This window comes from Ursus americanus, chromosome 14, assembly GCF_024610735.1.
Source record: "Ursus americanus isolate L20-20 chromosome 14, mUrsAme1.1.p, whole genome shotgun sequence".
Lineage (NCBI taxonomy): Eukaryota > Metazoa > Chordata > Mammalia > Carnivora > Ursidae > Ursus > Ursus americanus.
The window spans coordinates 64,528,400-64,546,257 of record NC_142140.1 but is presented as its reverse complement, the minus strand read 5'-3'; the positions used below and the strand labels follow the sequence as shown (position 1 = coordinate 64,546,257).

Below are 17,858 nucleotides of genomic sequence, written 5' to 3'. Positions count from 1 at the left end.
CCTTCCTGGGGGGCGTCCTGGCCCCCATCGCTGCCCAGTAAATGCAGCCACCGTCCCCGCAGTCATGCCTCTGATGCTTCCTCGCAAGTCCCAGTGACCTAGTTACATGGGAGGAGAAGCAGAAATCTGAATGCTTTCTTGAGGTGCGGCCGTGTGACAAGGTGACAAGAGCCTGGCTTTATAGTTGGACAGATTTGGTTCAATGTCTGCTGTCACTCAGGAGCTCTGTAACCTCGGGAAAATATTTTTCCTCCTCTTCCGTGTCCTCAGAGGTAAATTGGGGCAGGCCCTACCTTGCCGGGCTGCACAGGGACGAGATGAAAGCATGTCACCATGCTTGGCGTATCGCTCTGTGAGCAATCACTCTCCTTTCCTTCCATCTCCCGACAGCCCCAGGGGGCTCAGGATCGACGCTGAAGATCCCGTGAGGTCAGCTAGGAGGCGGACACTCCCAGGGACGCCCGTCCAGACTGCGATCTCTCCGGGCTGTGGACCCTAGCGTCTACCTTGGCCCAGTTGGGTGTTGTGTCTCAAACACCAGAAACCGATTCTGGTTGATGTCAGCAAAGTGGAATTTACTGCAGAGAAACTGAAGCTCACGGGATGGGCAGGAGGCTGGGGAAACCCGAAAACAGAAACGGAGCTGCTCAGGGGTGTGAGGCGCGGAGGTAGGGCTCACAGGACAGTCTTACGGCAAAGGTGGTGTGGTCAGGTTTGCTTCGTTGCGATGGGCGAAGTCCGTCCATCTCCCAGAACGTCCGCCGAGAGCATCTGGAGGCGAGCATGGGTCACACACACCTTTGGCCTGTGAGAGACCCCTTTGGATTTGTGGTGGCAGAGCTGGTCCTGGGATGAACGGTCCTGCAGAGAAAGTGGGCGATGGGGGAGAGAGAATTCCCTGAACGCAATGGGGTGCTGTCAAGAGGGATAGAGGACACTGGGTAGCTTTAGGAACACATGTCTGTCACAAGGATCTTGGACAAAACTCACTTTGGGCTTCTTTGCTGAAGATGAGAGATTTGAACTATGTGATCTCAGTGGAACTCCTACCTCCCGTCCTCCATCTCTTTCCCTCCCTCCCTCCCTCCCTCCCTCCCTCCCTCCCTTCCTTCCTTTTTCTTTCTTTCTTTCTTTCTCTCTCTTTCTTTCTTTCTTTCTTTCTTTCTTTCTTTCTTTCTTTCCCTTTCTCTCTCTCTTTCTTTCCTTCCTTCCTTCCTTCTTTCTTTCTTTCTTTCTTTCTTTCTTTCTTTCTTTCTTTCTTTCTTTCTTTCTTTCTTTCTCTTTTTTAAGATTTATTTATTCTTAGAGAGAAAGAGAGACCACGAGCTGGAAGCAGAGGGAGACAGAATCTCAAACAGACTCCCCTCTGAGCACAGAGTCCGATGCGGGGCTCAACCTCACGACCCCGAGATCATGACCCAAGCGGAAACCAAGAGTCAGATGCTCAATTGTCTGAGCCACCCAGGGCCCCGACCCTGTGGTTTCTCATAGGACTGCTCTGATGACTGTTGGCATCTCTTTCCACAGGGAGGAAATATGAATGAGCAATAATTAGGCTGCTTAGTCTCCATTCTCCCTGTGAAACCTTCTGCTCCCTTGTGCGTGTAATTAATAACTTATGTTTTCTAAAATCCACTCAATTTTTAATAAAATTTGTCCACAGAAAATTACAGAGATTGTAATAAATGTATCTGCCATGCATATTTTATTTATTTATTTATTTATTTATTTATTTATTTATTTATTTATTTATTTATTTATTTTTAAGTGGGTTCCTACATGGGTCTTGAACTCATGATCAGGAGTTGCGTGCTCTACCGACTGAGCCAGCCAGGCGCCCCCATGCATATATTTTTTTAAAAAAAGATGTATTTATTTATTGAAGAGAGACAGAGAGCCCGAGTGGGAGGAGGGGCAGAGGGAGAGAGAGAATCCCAATCAGGCTGGACGGTCAGCGCAGAGCCTGATGTGGGGCTCGATCTCTCGACCCTGAGATCACAAACTGAGCTGAAATCAGGAGTCGGACGCTTAACCGACTGAGCCACCCAGGCACAGCGCCACCCCCCCATCTTTCTAAATCCACTTTCCTGAGCTATAATTTGCTGTAAAGTAAAATTCACTTCATGCATGCAGTTCAGTGATTTGACCAGTGTAAACACCCATGTAACCACTGCTCTCATCAAAGCATAGGGCATGTTTCCAGAACATTCTCCCTTGCCCATGTACAGTCAGTTTCTCTCCTGTCCTCCCTCATCTCCTCAGGTCACCTCTGATTTCTATCCTATAGATCCGTTTTGCCCTATTCTGGGATTTCATTCAGGCCGATCATGTGTTCTGGAATCTGGCCTCTTTTGCACCAGATAATATCTGAGATTTACCCGTATTGTTGTATCAATGGCTCGTTCCTTTTGATTCCCGGGTAGATAGAATTCCATTAGTCAAATATACTGTAATTTGCTTCCCCATTTGTCAACTGATGGGCATTTGGGGCATTTCCAGCATTGAGCGATTATGGTTAATTCTGCTGCGAACCTTTGTGTATGAGTCTTTCAGACAGTTTTCACCCCTCCTGCGTGAATACCTACGTGTGAAGTTGCTGGATCATAGGGTGAGGGTATGTGTCACTTTCTAAGATGTGACGAAACTATGACTTCCATGCATTGTGCTTTTTAGGTCTTACTTAAGAAAATGTTTCATGTGCCGAGGTCCTCAAGTGGTCTGAACTGTTTTCTAAAAGTTTTAAAGTTTTGTGTTTGATGTTCAGATCTTTGCCCCACCTGTAATTTCTTTCTCCTGTTTGCTCGAAGGTAGGGGCACATTTGCACTCAGGACCCTGCAGTCAGGGTCACATACGATACGGACTGAGCCAGCCAGGTGCCCGTAAACTGTTATTTCTCATCTTCTCCCCAATTTACTGTCTGCTCCCCAGTTCCCAATATTACACATTGCCTTTTGAGTTTCTTCTTATAGGAGATTAGACCTGGCCCTTCTACCGCCACTGTACCCCACCCCCTGCCCCCATGTGCACACATAACCTCTTTCCTTACCCCCCCAAAATGGCGATACCATGATGTTTGGTTATATGACAGTCTGCTGTTTTCATTAGTATGCCCGCGGAGATTAATTAGAACTGAACTCCTTCTCGGTATCTGCTTCTTTGATAGGACACTTTTTTTAATTTTCCCTAGTTAATCAAAGAAATTCAAATAAATAAAAAAACAATTGCTTTTTTATTGGCTTGGTGTTCTCAGTCTCTTGGACCAGTTCTTCCAGACCGGACTCTTCACCAGACCGATAAAGTCCCCCTGAATACTGTCAGCACCGTTGGAAGAAATATAGCCGGTCTGCCGTGTCACCAGTGATAGGTGATGAGTCTGTCTGCTCTGGTTTTGGTCTGTTCTTCAGGTCCGTGGTCGCCTGTCATCCTGGACTGTTCCTTCACCAGCATCTGATTACTTCCCTTTGCTTCTCTTCTGCTTTTGGCCATTCCTGGGGTCTCCCGTTTTCCTCTTTCTGGATTTTCTCCCTTGCTCTCCTCCAGTAGCTTGCTGGAAAAAAGTGGGTCTGATCTTCAACCCACAGTATTCTCAGTATGGCTTGTCGCCTGGCCTATGGCTGTCCCCGAGTCTAAGAGCTCTGAGCTCGTTTCCCTCGAGAATCTTGACATTTCCTGCCCTGGGCAGTTGGGGGAGTCACTTGGCGGCCAAGCGTGGGGAGGGATTTAGGGGGCTCTCCCTCTGCCTCCTTTTACTATTTCCGCCTCATCGATACCTCGTGCCTGTGAGTCTTCCTGGGCCTTTCTGAGGTTCTGCCTTATACAATGGTTTGTTTCTTGTTGCTCCCTCCCTCCCAAGGCAATAAAGTTGTCAGTTTTCTCCTCTAGGCTTGGTCTTGACCATTTATCTGTTTGTGTTCCACTCTCCAAAATGTGTGGCCGTGTCGCCCTGATTGTCAACTCTTATTTCCTTTTTATTGCTCTCGGTGGTTTTGTCCCTTTTCTTTTTTCCCATTTTTAATGGGATTTCAGGAAAGCGTGGGGGATAAACTGCCTGTTTTTGTCTCTGCCATTTTAACCGTATGTTTTGTATTTTATGTTCGTAGCTAGCGTTTAGGAATACTGTTTGTTTTTATAAGTAGACCTTCAGTGGTCTTATTGGTTCATATAGTTTTTAGAATTTCCTGGATTTTCGGGGTAGACAATGAGATGGTATGAGGGTGTCAGCAGTTTTTTACTTGGCAACCCTTATATTTTTTTCTGTCTTTTTATTGCCTTACTGTGTTACGGGATCTTCAGTAAAGTGTTGAAAAGAAGCAGTGGGAGGGGCGCCTGGGTGGCACAGCGGTTAAGCGTCTGCCTTCGGCTCAGGGCGTGATCCCGACGTTCTGGGATCGAGCCCCACATCAGGCTCCTCCGCTATGAGCCTGCTTCTTCCTCTCCCACTCCCCCTGCTTGTGTTCCCTCTCTCGCTGGCTGTCTCTCTCTGTCCAATAAATAAATAAAATCTTAAAGAAAAGAAGCAGTGGGGGTAGGTAGCCTTGTCTGACTCCTGACTTTAAAGGAAAACTCCCAGTGTGTTCCATTAAACATGAGATTTATTCTAATTTTGGATAGTTACAGTTTATCAGACAGAAAATTTCCTTTCCGGTCCTAATTTGTGAGGAGTTTTAATGGTCAGATGCTTTTTCTGCATCTAGATTATTGCATTTTTTTTTTCTTATACTCTTCTAATGTGACGAGTTTAACTAGTACGTTTTCTGGTGTTTTACTATCCGTCCTTGCTCAGGATTGAGTCATGTTTCTTTAGGATTTTTACAGTTATGCCCTGTGAGGTGAGGAGGCAGGCTTTTAATTCTTTTAATTCTTACATTGTTTTTCTTTGAAGGTCGGTACGCAGTAGTATAAAAGGAACTGAGTGTTCTTCTCTCTCAGTGTTTTTCTGGAAGAGAGCATATAAGACAAATGTCTTTTCCGGGCGCCTGGGTGGCACAGCGGTTGCCTTCAGCTCATGGCGTGATCCCGGCGTTGTGGGATCGAGCCCCACATCAGGCTCCTCCGCTGGGAACCTGCTTCTTCCTCTCCCACTCCCCCTGCTTGTGTTCCCTCTCTCGCTGGCTGTCTCTCTCTCTGTCAAATAAAGAAATAAAATCTTAAAAAAAAAAAAAAAGACAAATGTCTTTTCTTTCAAAGGTTGAGAAACTTCTCGGTAGAACCACATAAACCTGGTGTAGCTTTTGAAGATACATTTTAGACTGCTGGATCAATTCCTTTGAAGGTTATAGATCTACTCAGGGTTTCTATTTCTTCTTGAGTCAATTTGGAATTTGTCATTTTTCTGGAAGACGATTGATGGCAGGAGAAAGCGAATGACCAGCAGCTCCAAGACTTGTGGGAAGATAACATCTTCAGCGAGTCACGCTACCAACACCTGGGAGGTGGGAGGGGGGAGGTCAAAGTGAACGCGTGTCCCAGGGTTTTGTATTATTCAGGAGGAAAAGAGAGCTATTGATCGTCTTTATGCTTGGAGTCGAGAGTACATGTTAAAAATATCAGTGTAACCCCCTGGTCACTTAAGTAGTATGAATAGACTATAAATGCCAAGTTTGCAGGGGCAGGAAGGAGAATAAAGAGAATGCAATTAAGCTGATAGAAAGCAAGACAGGAGGAAGCAGGAAGAGCAAAGAGAAAAGCCTGGTAAAGAGAAAGCATGTCATGGTGATGACCTTTAGGGTTTTTTCCCGTAGTGGTGGACACCCAGGTCACTCTGTGCCTGTCTTCTCTCTCTCTGTCTCTCTTTCTTTGTCTCTCGGGGGCCAGACTTTTCCCAGGACCAGGCTGCGTCACTCATCTGTGTATACTCGGTGCCTGATATACAGTAGGTGTCCAGTAAATGTTTGGATGAGCTTGACCAACAAATACATAGGTGAACACGTGAGCCAATACACCCTTGCAGGTAGAGCTCCTCCAGCAGCTTCTGTGGCCCCAGGGAGACATCTTAATCTGCACTTACCTTGGTTGATGCATTACTTGGGACTGAAGCAGGGGCTGCAGCCTTGGATTTGATGGGGAGAAGAGTCAGTGTGAGTTGTCTAGACTGAAACCACAATAAATTCCTCGGCCGTGGAGCTGTTATGCGCTTGGTCTGGACCAGGGTGGCCTGTAGGCTGCAAACGAGTGCTTCTCAAGCATTACCACGCTCACGATTGGAGGGCGCTTGATGCAGGAGGTCTGGGGAGGGGCCGGGACGCTGCATTTCTGACAAGCTCATGGACCGTGTTTTGGAGCAAGGCTGCAGGCTGGCACCTGTGCCGAGGCTTTCCCTGGATGCCTGGGGACAACGCGGTGGCCCTGTGCTTGGAGCGCAGGCTCAGATGGAAACATTCTAACTTCCGGGCCTGTTAGCCATGAACAAGAACGCTCCAAGCCCGTGCTGGCCGGGGAGGGGTACCCTGGGCCTCCACCTGTGCGTGGGGGATGGGGCCCGACTCCAGCTCTGCCCGGGGCCCCGGGGCGGAAGGAGTTTGCCGAGCTCCCTGCTCAGTGAGCACACTCTTCCTCATTTTCCCGTTTCTCAGGCTGAGCCACATGGCTTGTGCAGACACGTCGCATCCTGGGAAGCTCTCGTCTTCGTGATTCACATGTCACTTGTCACCGTTCTCCGGCACTGGCACGTTTTATTTGTGCAATCAAAATCCCATTTCCTTGCCTCGTTCCTGCAAGGCTGCTCCTTGCTGTCACTCTCGTCCCCAGGTAGGGAGGGCCTCCTCTTGGGTTCCTGTTGAGCTGTCTGCCTTGGGCGAGACAGGCAGCCTGGCACCCGACTCTCAGAATCCCCACACGGGCTGGAGACCATGACGTCCCGACACCCACTTTTTTCCTTTTTAGTCTCCCTGTGTTTAGAGAAATGGCACAAAACCAGTGGGCAATGTCCCAAATTGCAGCTAAGCCACTAATGTACTGATCCTGGGGCCAGACAGACCACGGGCGCCAGCCCGAGCTCAGGTCTCTCTCCCTGCTGTCCCCATCACATCTCGGAAGAGGTGCAGACAAGCTGTCCATTCTCTGCATATCGACTCCCGTGCATTCGAGTCTGGGAGGCTTGTGGACCGAACAATCTTCTCTCAGTAAGTGACGGGACCTGGGGTTTCTATGGGTGTGGTGTGGCTCCAGGGTTTTGTTTTTTTTTTAAGATTTTATGTATTTATTTGAGAGAGAGAGCACAAGAAGGGGGAATGGCAGAGGGAGAGGGAGAAGCAGACTCCCCACTGAGCAGGGAGCCCGATGCGGGACTCGATCCCAGGACCCTGAGATCATGACTTGAGCTGAAGGCAGATGCTTCACTGACTGAGCCATCCAGGTGCCCCTGGCTCCAGGGTTTTACAGAAAGAGTATTTTTGAGGGCCTCAGAGGGGAGGGGGGGTGGGGGAATGGGATAGACCGGTGATGGGTAGTAAGGAGGGCACGTATTGCATGGTGCACTGGGTGTTATACACAACTAATGAATCATCGAGCCTTACATCGGAAACCGGGGATGTACTGTATGGTGACTAACATAATATAATAAAAAATCATAAAAAAATAAAAATAAAAATAAAAGTCACCTGGCGGGGGGGAAGCCAGGACATTGAGAAAGAAAAAAAAAAAAAAAGAGTATTTTTAAGCCAGAGGAACCTCTGACATAGCAAGACGATATGAAACTGGGGTGCCTTCAGGGCTGTCCTGAGCCCGTGGGCAGGGGACATCTGCCCGAGTGCTGCCTTGGACAGCGGCGAGCTTTGTCCTTCTGCTTTTCCTAGGACGGGCAGAGGTGATGCAGTCCAAAGGGATGGGGCTCATCACCCCCGGCCCGGCTGCTGTGACGTGGACTGTGGTTAAAACGGGGCTGCTGGTGGGGGTCTGCATGCCAGCTTTGGCTTACGGGGCCCCAGCCTTCCCTTTTCTCTGCACCTCGGCTGAATAAGCTGTCTGCCCAGGCAGGTCGGTGGGGACACCAGAGCAGCCCTGTTATGTCAGCGCCACGTTGGAATCACCCAGTGAGCTTGGAAGACGGCCATCTCCAGGTCTCTCCCCTCGAGAGCTAAATGTTTAAGGGGTCGGGGCACTTCGGGGCATCAGGGCGATTTGGAAGCTTCCAGAGGATTCTCACAGGCAGCCAGGGTTGAAAGCCACTGTCTCAGAGGATGGCGGAGAAGGCGGCCGCAGTTCTCTCGCTCCTACCAGATGCAACTTCAGTTCATCCTTCTAGATTTTTCGGGGCATGGTTGAAACCTTAATTTTTTCCATGGGAAATTTCTGGGTTTTTATAGGTAGGCTCCTGGTCTCTGACACGTACTCTGATGGGCTGGGCTGCACCTGTCTGTCCCCTGATGGCACACGTGGCCGAGTACGTGTGCTCCTCACACCCCGCGTCTGCTGGTTTTCTGTGCTTGTTCTTGGCCCCGGAGGGATTCTGTTCTCTGTTCTCCGGTGCCCGCTGGGAACACCGCACTGATGGCCTCCGACGGGGACCCTCTGATTGATGACTGAGTGACTCTGTGGTTGGGTCGGACCCGAGGGTGGCGAGGTGCTGGGTAGGGATGGGGAAGTGGGAGTCCGGAGTCTAGTCCCCGTGTTAGAGAAATGGCACATCTCGTGTGTTCTCCCATTTCCCAGGTGATGACCTGCCTGTGAGGGAGCCTCTCCCCCTCTCTCCCCAGCAGCCTCTTGATTTTGGAATCAGGCCAGAGGGATGGCCTCTTCGCTGGTATTCTCTCTCTCTGGGGTCAGTCCAGAAGCCTGTGAAAGGCAGAGACTGGGAATGACGAGGGTGCAAGGAGCCAGGCTGGGCGCTGATCCGGGAGTGACTCTTGGGGAGGACGGAGCGGTGCTCTTTATGTCCTAGTTACCTGCTGTTTCCTAACCGACCTTAATGAACATGCAACTGTTTAAAATCAGCCTGTGAAAACGCCTGAGTCACCTTGTCTACCGCCGTCTTGGGGGCCGCCAGTGTTACGGGGACGTCTGGGCTTTGGGGGAATCCCGTGTCACTGCACTGTTCCGTGATCCAGGTCTGCACACTGCAGCGGAAAGCTTCCGAGTTTGGTTTTGGACCCCATGTTTCCCCAGAGCTGCCGGCCCTGCGTCCTGCATGTGTCCTGACACAGCATTTCCATGTGGCTGACTCTCGGGTTGCGGTCAGAGCCGGGGGACTGTCTCCCCGCCTCTCCATTCTCATTGGGGTGGCTTAGGGCCGGGTCTCCTTGACACCTTTGACTTGTGGCACAGTCTGACCCCTGCTTCCCTGACCAGACTCCTCTTCTCTGTGTGATAAAATCTCCCTTGGCCTTGCTCTTAGAGGGACCCTTGGGATTGGGGCGCCTGGGTGGCTAAGTCTGTGAAGCGTCTGCCTTCGGCTCATGTCATGATCCCAGGGTCCTGGGATCCAGTCCCACATCGAGCCCTGCATTGGGCCCCTAGCTCAGCGAGGAGCCTGCTTCTCCCTCTGCCTGCCTCCCCCCCCCCCCCCGGTTGTGCTCTTGTTCCCTCTCTCTCTCTTTCTCTCTTCCCCTGGCTTAAAAAAAGAAAAAGGACACTTGGGATTGCATTTAGGGGCCACCTGGATGATCCAGGATCACCTTCTCGTTTCAGAATCCTTAATTGCATCTGTGAAGACCCTCGTTTTGCGAATAACAGAATATTCATGTCTGGCTGTGGTTCCTGAGACTGGCAGGACCCCCCCCTTTGGAGCCCACGTGGTTTCTAGGCCACCGGCTCAGCCATGGCGTGCTTAGAAATGCCAAAGGGTGCCATTGAGGCTCTCCTTGTGCCCTGGCCTCTGGTGCAAGGATCCCAAGTGTGATTGCCCCCCGGGTCACAGAGATGCTGACCCAGGAGGTCCCAGAAGGTGGAGATGGAGTGAGAGGGCCGAGACATCGTTGTAGCAGCTGTTACCATCGGCCCCTTGTAGTTGAAAATCCCATTATCTGAGCATCTTTGAACTTCTGCTGGCATTTACATGACTCACTTGAATCTGGTGAAAGCTGTGTTTGAGGAAGTGAGGGTGAGCACCCCCGCGAGAGTGGGGCTCTCTTTGGCACTGTCTTGGGAGGGAGGTGACTCACTGGGGTCTGAGCAGCAAAGGGTCTGCTGTGACTACAGGAGGAAAAAAGCCCTTCCTCCGCCCCCCTGCCTGCCCCTCAGAAGCGGGGGCCCTGGGCTGGGTGTCCCGAAGGGAGCTTGAATCCAACGCGGGGAGCTAGAAACGCACGCACACGTCTGGGGCACGCGGCCGACCATTCGAACCTCGGTTTCCTCCCCTGTGAAATGGGTGTAATTAGCCTGCCTCGCGGGCGGAGCGAAGAAGGAGTGGATGTGCGTCTGTAAACCGACACGAACGGCCGGGCCTATGCTGGGTGTCACGTAAGTGTTTCCTGCTGTGGTTGCAGTGATCTGAACACAGAGATGGTTGAAGGTGCCTTGTCTCCCTCGTTGGCGTGGGTGTTCCATGATGTAACGCACGTCCGTGCTCAGAGCGGGCCCTTCCCGTGCTCCCCGCGTTGGGTTCAAGCTCCCTGGGGGCAAGGCCCTCTGTGTCCCCGGTCTCGAGGGGTGTGTAGGCTCACAGTAAATGTGCAGCGAGCGTTGCCGGATGGACGATTGAATCAGTCTGTGGGTGGCCTCTAGACAGAGGTGGTCCCAGGCCCCCAAGTATCTCAGACTTCCTGCATCCCTGCTTTGGGGCAGACACGTGGCTTTGGCAAAAAATGTTGGATGGTTGCCACAGAGGAGCTAAATAAGGACTTTGCTGTGTCAGACAGAGAGGGTAGACTAGCAGGGGCTCGCCTGGGGGTACAGAGCACAGGGACGCATGTGGGGGTACCCGTAACCACGCCAGATGCCGCCGCCGTGCCTCTGCTCACCATTTCCATGGGGCTGGGAGGGAGTGGGGACTCCTACTGTCAGAACGACACAGAAGTGGCGGAAGGAGGCCCTGCCTACCTGTCCCTGCAGGGGAATCCCCAGGAAACCACCACTGGGGAAACCCAGCCAGCAGATGGGACCTTGGGGTGATGGGGGACGTTGCCCTTGATGGGGGACCAACCTCCGGGGAGGGGAGTGGGGAAAACTCCCTGCTATCTGTGGGGCTGGGCAGGGCCTCCTAAGAGGCCCTACCCTTCCTCCCCTTCCCCCCCACTCCCTCCCTTCCTCCCCTTCCTCCCCTTACCCCTGACCCCCCTTCCTCCCCTTCACCTCTTCCCCCTTCCTCCCTTTCCCCCCTTCCTCTCCTTCCTCCCTTTCCCCCTTCCTCTCCTTCCTCCCCTTCCCCCATTCACCCCCTTCCTCCCCTCCTCCCCTTCCTCCCCTTCCCTCCTTACCCCCCTTCCTCCCTTCCCCCCCCTTCTCCCAGGGTGCCCGGCTGCTATAGGCCTCACCCCAAGATTGCAGGACTGCCCTGGGTTACCTGTAGGAGCCCAGAATTGAGGTCTGCGGAGTCTTCAGGAATTCTCATCAGCTAGTGGTGGGTCCGTTCCCCCCGGGGGAGGGAAGAGCGGGGATGGGGACCCGAGTGGCCACACTGGCTTGCTAGTTTAGCGATTTCTGAGACCAGAAAGCCGCCCAACAGCAAAGCAGAAATCGCCATGTTATTTGAAGTTATCCACATAAAGAAATTTATTACTTTTCTTATTGAATGATAAGCGACAGTATTACGTTTCAGGCGAACAGCATGGCGCTCCGATATTTTTATACGTTACGAAACGGTCCCCGCTAGGTGCCGTCTGTCCTCACACGAAGTTATCACAGTATTACTGACTATATTCCCTATGCCGTCCTTTCAGCCCCATGACTTATTTATTTTATAACTGGCAGTTTGCGCCTCTTAATCCCCTTCGCATAAAGAATTCGGATGATCTATGTCCACTGCGTTTCTGTGCCTTCTAGAAGCAAGATGCGTGTTTCTAACGTCTTCTGTGTATGTTCTGTGTTTCAAACGAGAAGCATTTGAGGATGATTCTGGGTTAGAGAATCCGCATGCAAGTATTTAACGGGATGGTAAAAAAAATGCCTCCTTCGTTGTGGGTCATAGCTTCCTCCCACAGTTGACCTCTGTGTGCGAAATGGACTTGAGTCGGGGTCATGGGACCAGCTCAGGTCTGGTCGGCATGAGGCTGTGCCGCGGTGTCTCAGCTTTGGCACCACTGACATTTGGGGCCGGGTCATTCTTTGTTGTGGGCGAACGGTCTTCTGCATCATCGGTGTTGAGCGGCGTCCCTGCCCTCTGCGTATCAGACGCTGGGAGCTCCCTGTGGTGGGCGTAATAACGACCACCCCACCCCCCAGCCCCATATACACGCATTCAAGATGTCCCCGGCTTAGTCCCTGCCACCGATGGGTATGTGAGCTTACACGGCTAGAGACTTGGGGTTGCAGATCAGATGACTGTGGGATGGGGAAATTCTCCTGCACTATCCCTGTGGGTCCAGGACAACCGGAAGGGTGCGCGTGGAGAGGACTGGCCAGACCATTGCTGGCTTTGAAGATGGAGGGGGCCAGCCGCCAAGGAGTGCAGGCCGTCTCTAGAATCTGACAAAGACAAGGGAACGGATTCTTCCCTGGAGCCACCACAGGGACACAGCTCTGTCACCACCTTGGTTTTAGCCCAGGGAGACCCACTGCTGAGCCCTAGAACCCTAAGGTTAGTGTTGCCTCAAGCCCCTGAGTTTGGGGCTACTTGTTACAGCAGCAAGAGGGGACAGACACATCGCCCACCACTCCCACGCGCATGGTGGGAGCTGGGAAATGTCTCTGGAATCGTCTCTGGTTCCGAAACACTGGTTCTGTGGAGCGCCATATTGTTTCCCCAGAAGCCATCAGAGGAAAGGGTTTCTGTGTTCTGTGATGAAAATGAGGCCGGGAGTGAGGATGCCCGCCCAGCAGGGTTGGCTCTGGGAGGAACCAGTGGTATAAAAGGGGGTGGGTGCACAGCCGCTCCAACTCCCCCCCACCCCCCGGCTCCTGGAGCTGTCACTCTGTCATTAACGGCCTAGTGTTCTGTTGGTGCTTGTGCATATTTGGACAGGACTCGAAAAGAAGCTGAGCTATCTTCAACTGCACCATAAAAGAGGATATAAAAACTCCATAAAACACTGAAATGTCAGCCGAAGCAGTATTGCTAGTGGAGGCCTCGGCTAGGAGGGACAGCACGCTGGGCGTCCGTGGGAGTCGTGGGCGGGGAGGAGAGGCTGGGGAGCCCAGCCCACGCTGAGGGCCACCAAGCCCGGGCTCTGGGCCAAACACGCAGCCCCCTGGACCCAGCCCTGATGCTGGGATTCTGTGTATTTTGCTGAATATGACATTCATATGGTTCTGATTTCTTCTCTGCGATCCGTCATCTCTGTGTGCCGTTGGGGCCAGAAACCAGGTGGCTTTGAAGTTGTTGTTCTGGGGTGAGTAGGGAGTCGTGCTTGTCCAGGGTTCACTGGGACAAGCATGAGGTGCCCTTTGATTTGAGAAGCGTTCCAGGAGTGGAGCAGCAAGTGGACTGGCTGGCGAGGTGGGTTCTGGAAAGGAGGGATGGATCTGCTCAGCCGCGGGCCCCTGCCCGGTTCTCAGTTTGTAGACGCCACTCTTCCCCCAATGGGTCGCGGTCGAAACAACAGGTGGGTCCATGTTTTTACCTGCTGCTTGCTTCTTGAGGTCCTCAGACGGAGCTGTGGCCTTGTCCTCGCAGGTGCTTGGGGCAGACAAGAAGCAGAAGTCAGAAGAGAAATTAAAAATTAAGAAAAAAAAAAAGGATGAGTCCAGCAACAAGGAGGAAATAGAGAAAGACATGGTCTGTTTCCCTAGCGTTTTGATATCGAAGGGACACAGGCCAGACCCTTCCGTGATGGGCTGGCTTCGCTGGATCCAGCCCGTAGATGGAGGCTGGTGGTTCCCAAATTTCGGGGTGTGTTAGACTCACGGCCCAGGAGGCCTTGTTAAAACAGACTGTGGGGCCCCAGAGTTTCTGGTTCGGGAGGGCTAGGATGAGACCCAAGGCTTTGTACTTTCAAACAAATGCCCCTGGTCCAAGGTTGAGAGCCGTGGCCTAGGACAAGAAGAGGGTCTTTGCAATGAAAAATGGTACTGATAATGGACAGTTCTCAGAACTCTGCAGTGGATGCATGGGGACCCCGTGTTTGATCTGAACACCACAAGGAGACTGTGCCATCCTCTAATGATTTTACCCCCAAGGTGACAATTTTTTTTTTTTAAGGTTTTATTTATTAGAGACAGAGAGAGAGTGCACCCGAGCAGGGGTGGGAAGGGAGGGGTAGAGGAAGAGGGAGAAGCAGACTCCCCACTGAGCAGGGAGCCTGATGCAGGGCTGGATCCCAGGACCTTGAGATCATGACCTGAGCCGAAGGCAGATGCTTAATGGACTGAGTCACCCAGGCGCCCCCCAAAATTGTTTTTTCAATGGTCATGCAGTGAAACAGACTTTTTTGGGTGAACGGTTGTACATATATATAGATTCATGTAACCACACCCTCGACCAGGATATAGAATAATCCCGTCACCCCAAGAACCTCCCTCGTGTTCCCCGTCTGCTCTCACACCCTCCCCCGCCCCCCACGAGCCATCCATCCCTGTAGCTTTGTCTTTCTGAGCACATCACGTAAATGGGATCGTACGGTACGTAACCGTACGAGCCTGGCTTCTCAGCGGACACCTGTGAGACGCTCCAGGTCACTACACGTATCCATAGTCAACTCCTTTGTGTCGGGAGCCGTGACCCGCCGTGTGGATGTACCATGCCTTGCTCTCCATTCCCTGTTGATGGTCTTTGGGTTGCTTCCCAGTGTGGGGTTATTGTGAATAAAGCTGCTATGCACCTCTGTGCCTAAGACTTCGTGTTGGACCTGTGTTTCCCTTCTCTTGGGTACATACCCGGGAGAGGGATGGTTGGCTCGTATGGTGAGTACGTACGTTCACATTCTAGAAAACCGCCACCTGCTCTCCAGAGGGGCTGTGCCATTCTGCATTCCCGCAGCAGCGTATGGGGGTTCCAGCTGCTCTGCGCCCTCACTGGCCCTGGGGGTTGGCATTCTTCTTAATTTTCGTCCTTCTAGATCAGGGGCTGATTTTTAAAATGTGTGAATGACTCGCAGAAAGGCTCAGAGTTGCCCAAGGCCCCCAGCCTCTTGGTGGCTCCTTGATCCAGACCTTTCGCCTTGGTGGCTGGGAATGTTCTGGGTGGTGGCTGTGTTGATCAGGAGCTAAGAAGCTGGAGCTGGAGCCTCTGAGTGTGACTGGAGCTCCAACAACGTTCAGGGCCCGTGTGGCCGAGTAAGGTGTATGCCCAGGGACTGGGGAAGCAAGAAGAAAGTCGAACAAAGAGATGACCCAGTAGGAAAGACACACATCCTAGCATCACAGAGGCGGCAGGCACTAGGGTGCTTCTCCATCCCTTGCCCCCCCCCGCCCCCCCACTCCTTGATTTTTAGGCTGAGGCTCAGGCAAAGTAGCCCACCGAAAGTACTCACTGTGTCTCTTGATTCTGTGCCCGTGGCCGGCCGTGGCCTTGTTTCTAGAAGCATCCTTGATAGCCTCAGGGCCACAAGCTACTTCCCCTTGGTGTTTGAGGAGTAGAGATTTTGCAAGTTGAGGTACCCGGTCAAGGTCATCATAGCCCCTTCGTGCCTTGGCCTCAGGTCCGCTCCAGGCTGGAGTTGGCTTTAGGAAGGGGCTTAGTGTGGGGAGCTGTGGTCATAGCTGAAACCAGAACGGGTGACTTAATGGGAAGCAGGGAGGTTCACCGAGGGGAAGGTCCTTTCTCCAGAGGCTGTCCCACCCACCCTCGAGGGGACCGGGCAAGCTGCCCTGGAAGGCTGTTGGACATGCTTTCCCGATTGCAGAATACTTCTCTTTCATTTTGAATATCATTTGTTTGGTTGCCACGGCAACGCCAAGTCTCTATTTTAATGCTAACCTGCGTGGCTGCAACTTTCTATATATAAATGCTGCTTTGCACAGTGAATTAGCTGATGCCACGGGGAGCAGCGGATGTGGAGACGGTGGCAGAAAATGACCAGTGTGTCAGCTTTGCAAGAGGAGGGACTGCGGAGTTGAGGTGAGTTGGAGCCCCGGGAAAGTGCTCGAAGTTCCTCGGAGCCCAGAGAGAGCCAGGTGGCTGGCCATGCCCCGGGGGAGGGAAGCCCGCCCTGGAGAGTCTCTGCGGGCAGGTGCTTGGCTCTGCGATGGAGGGACGCAGGCTGATGCTTCTGTTTGCCCACCTGTCTGCCCTGAGTGTGGGTTGCATGGGGACCCCAGGGCTTGGGAAAGGACAAACCACTTGGGCAGCGGGGCTATCTGAGGGGGTGAGCTCGATGGGAAGTGAGTAGTTCTTGTTGCCTTCAACTTACCTTGGCTCTCTCTTCTGGATCTTCCCTTCTGTCTTGCTTGTTCCTTAATTCCTGAGTGTGGCCGGGCCTTCTCAGGGCCACACCATTCCAAATGTGCAGGTAGAGTCCTCAGGAGAAGCCTGGAAGGGGCTTTCGGGAATCAGCAGGGTCAGCTCCCCTCGGGTTCTAGATGAGGAAGAAGCCCAGAGAGGTGCTGTGTTCTGCCAGATGTCACACAGCTGGTCAGGGACAGAGTGGGACAGCAACCAGGTCCACGGGGATCTTCTGACTGGGACACCTGTGTCTTGTGGGGACGCGTAAGAGCTACAGGGGCTGAAGAGAGGGAGGCCCAAGTTGGGGAGTAGGTCACAAACAGAGGATTACATAAGAGCATCTGAAGTCACTTGAGGCTTCTGGAAAGTGCGTGCAGCTGAGAGTCTGGGGAACTCGGATTCGTGTGGATTCAGCCACTTCCCATGTGACAGTTGTGTTAGCTTTTCTCGGTTTCCCCACCTGAGCACCGGGTATGCAAAATCTCTGTCTTCCCCAGCTCTGTTAGGGACCGTGTTCAGGTCCTGAGCGGGGAGCGATGCGTCCATGCACTGAGCAGTTTGGAAACCACACAGCTCCGTCTCCCCGCCGGGGCAGGGAAGGGGGTGCTGCCAGGAGCAGAGGGGTTCTCCAAAGATTGGGCTTTGTGCTGTGAAGCAAAATGCCGTGTAATTTTATCATAATTAGGAGGTCTCACTCAGGCTTCCTCTTTTTGGAGATCAAGCATTGGACGGAGATTTTAAGTGGACTGGATCAGAGACTTGGACCCTGTTCTCGAAAAGAGAAGACCCAAGGACGCTAAGTGCCTGTGAGTGGTACACAGTCCTCTGAAGCTGGGAGAACCGGGAGCATTTCTCTCTGCCTGGGTGGGAGGGGGGGTCCAGAGAAGTACCACAAAGGAAACCTTTATAGGCATTTCGGATGCGGAGGGAGGTGGAGGAGGGGAACCTCATGAAAGGAGGTCGGGGCGAGGTAAAGCAGTGTTCCTGGAACCATGGCTCACACAGTGTATATGACCAGTGTTCAGCATAAAAAGTCGAACGGCAAAATCTCAGCATATATTGCATGCCGTAGGGTACACACTGCGACACGAAGTTTGTGCTTTCTGTGTGTATGTTGGGCCGTGAGGTCAAATAGGCTTTTCACTGGGGGTCAGACTTCGAAAAACAAGAGTTGGGGAACTGCTGGCTTTGGGTGGTTGCCTGAATGAGCCTGAATTTTCTCCTGCAGGGAGACGGCTGTGGCTCTCCTTTCCAGGGAAGAGCCGGAAGGAGAAGGGAAGGCTTCCCCGGGGGGAGCCCCGTGCAAGCATCACTTTCGAGACACTCAGGTGGTGCCCTGTGCAGCCTGGATGGGGCGGCAGGACAGTTGGGAAGTGTGAGGTCTGGGGACAGGGAGGGGACAGCCCTTCTCTCAGGGTCTGAGGTCAGGAGGAAAGCCCCCTGTGG

At 52.5% G+C, this 17,858-nt stretch overlaps 1 protein-coding gene across 4 annotated transcripts in view; it reads left to right on the top strand.

Annotated features, from left to right (window-relative positions):
* GAS7 (growth arrest specific 7) overlaps nucleotides 1-17,858 on the top strand; it is a 200,048-nt gene that overhangs the window by 69,750 nt on the left and 112,440 nt on the right. For 2 of the 4 annotated variants that reach the window (XM_045797242.2, XM_045797243.2), the window contains exon 1: nucleotides 15,981-16,088. The exons of the other annotated variants lie outside the window; for them this stretch is intronic. In XM_045797242.2, coding sequence (XP_045653198.1) covers nucleotides 16,003-16,088 — 86 coding nt within the window. In that variant the 5' untranslated portion in view covers nucleotides 15,981-16,002. Of the gene's footprint in view, nucleotides 1-15,980; nucleotides 16,089-17,858 lie in introns of those variants that run through there. 4 annotated transcript variants of the gene reach the window in all.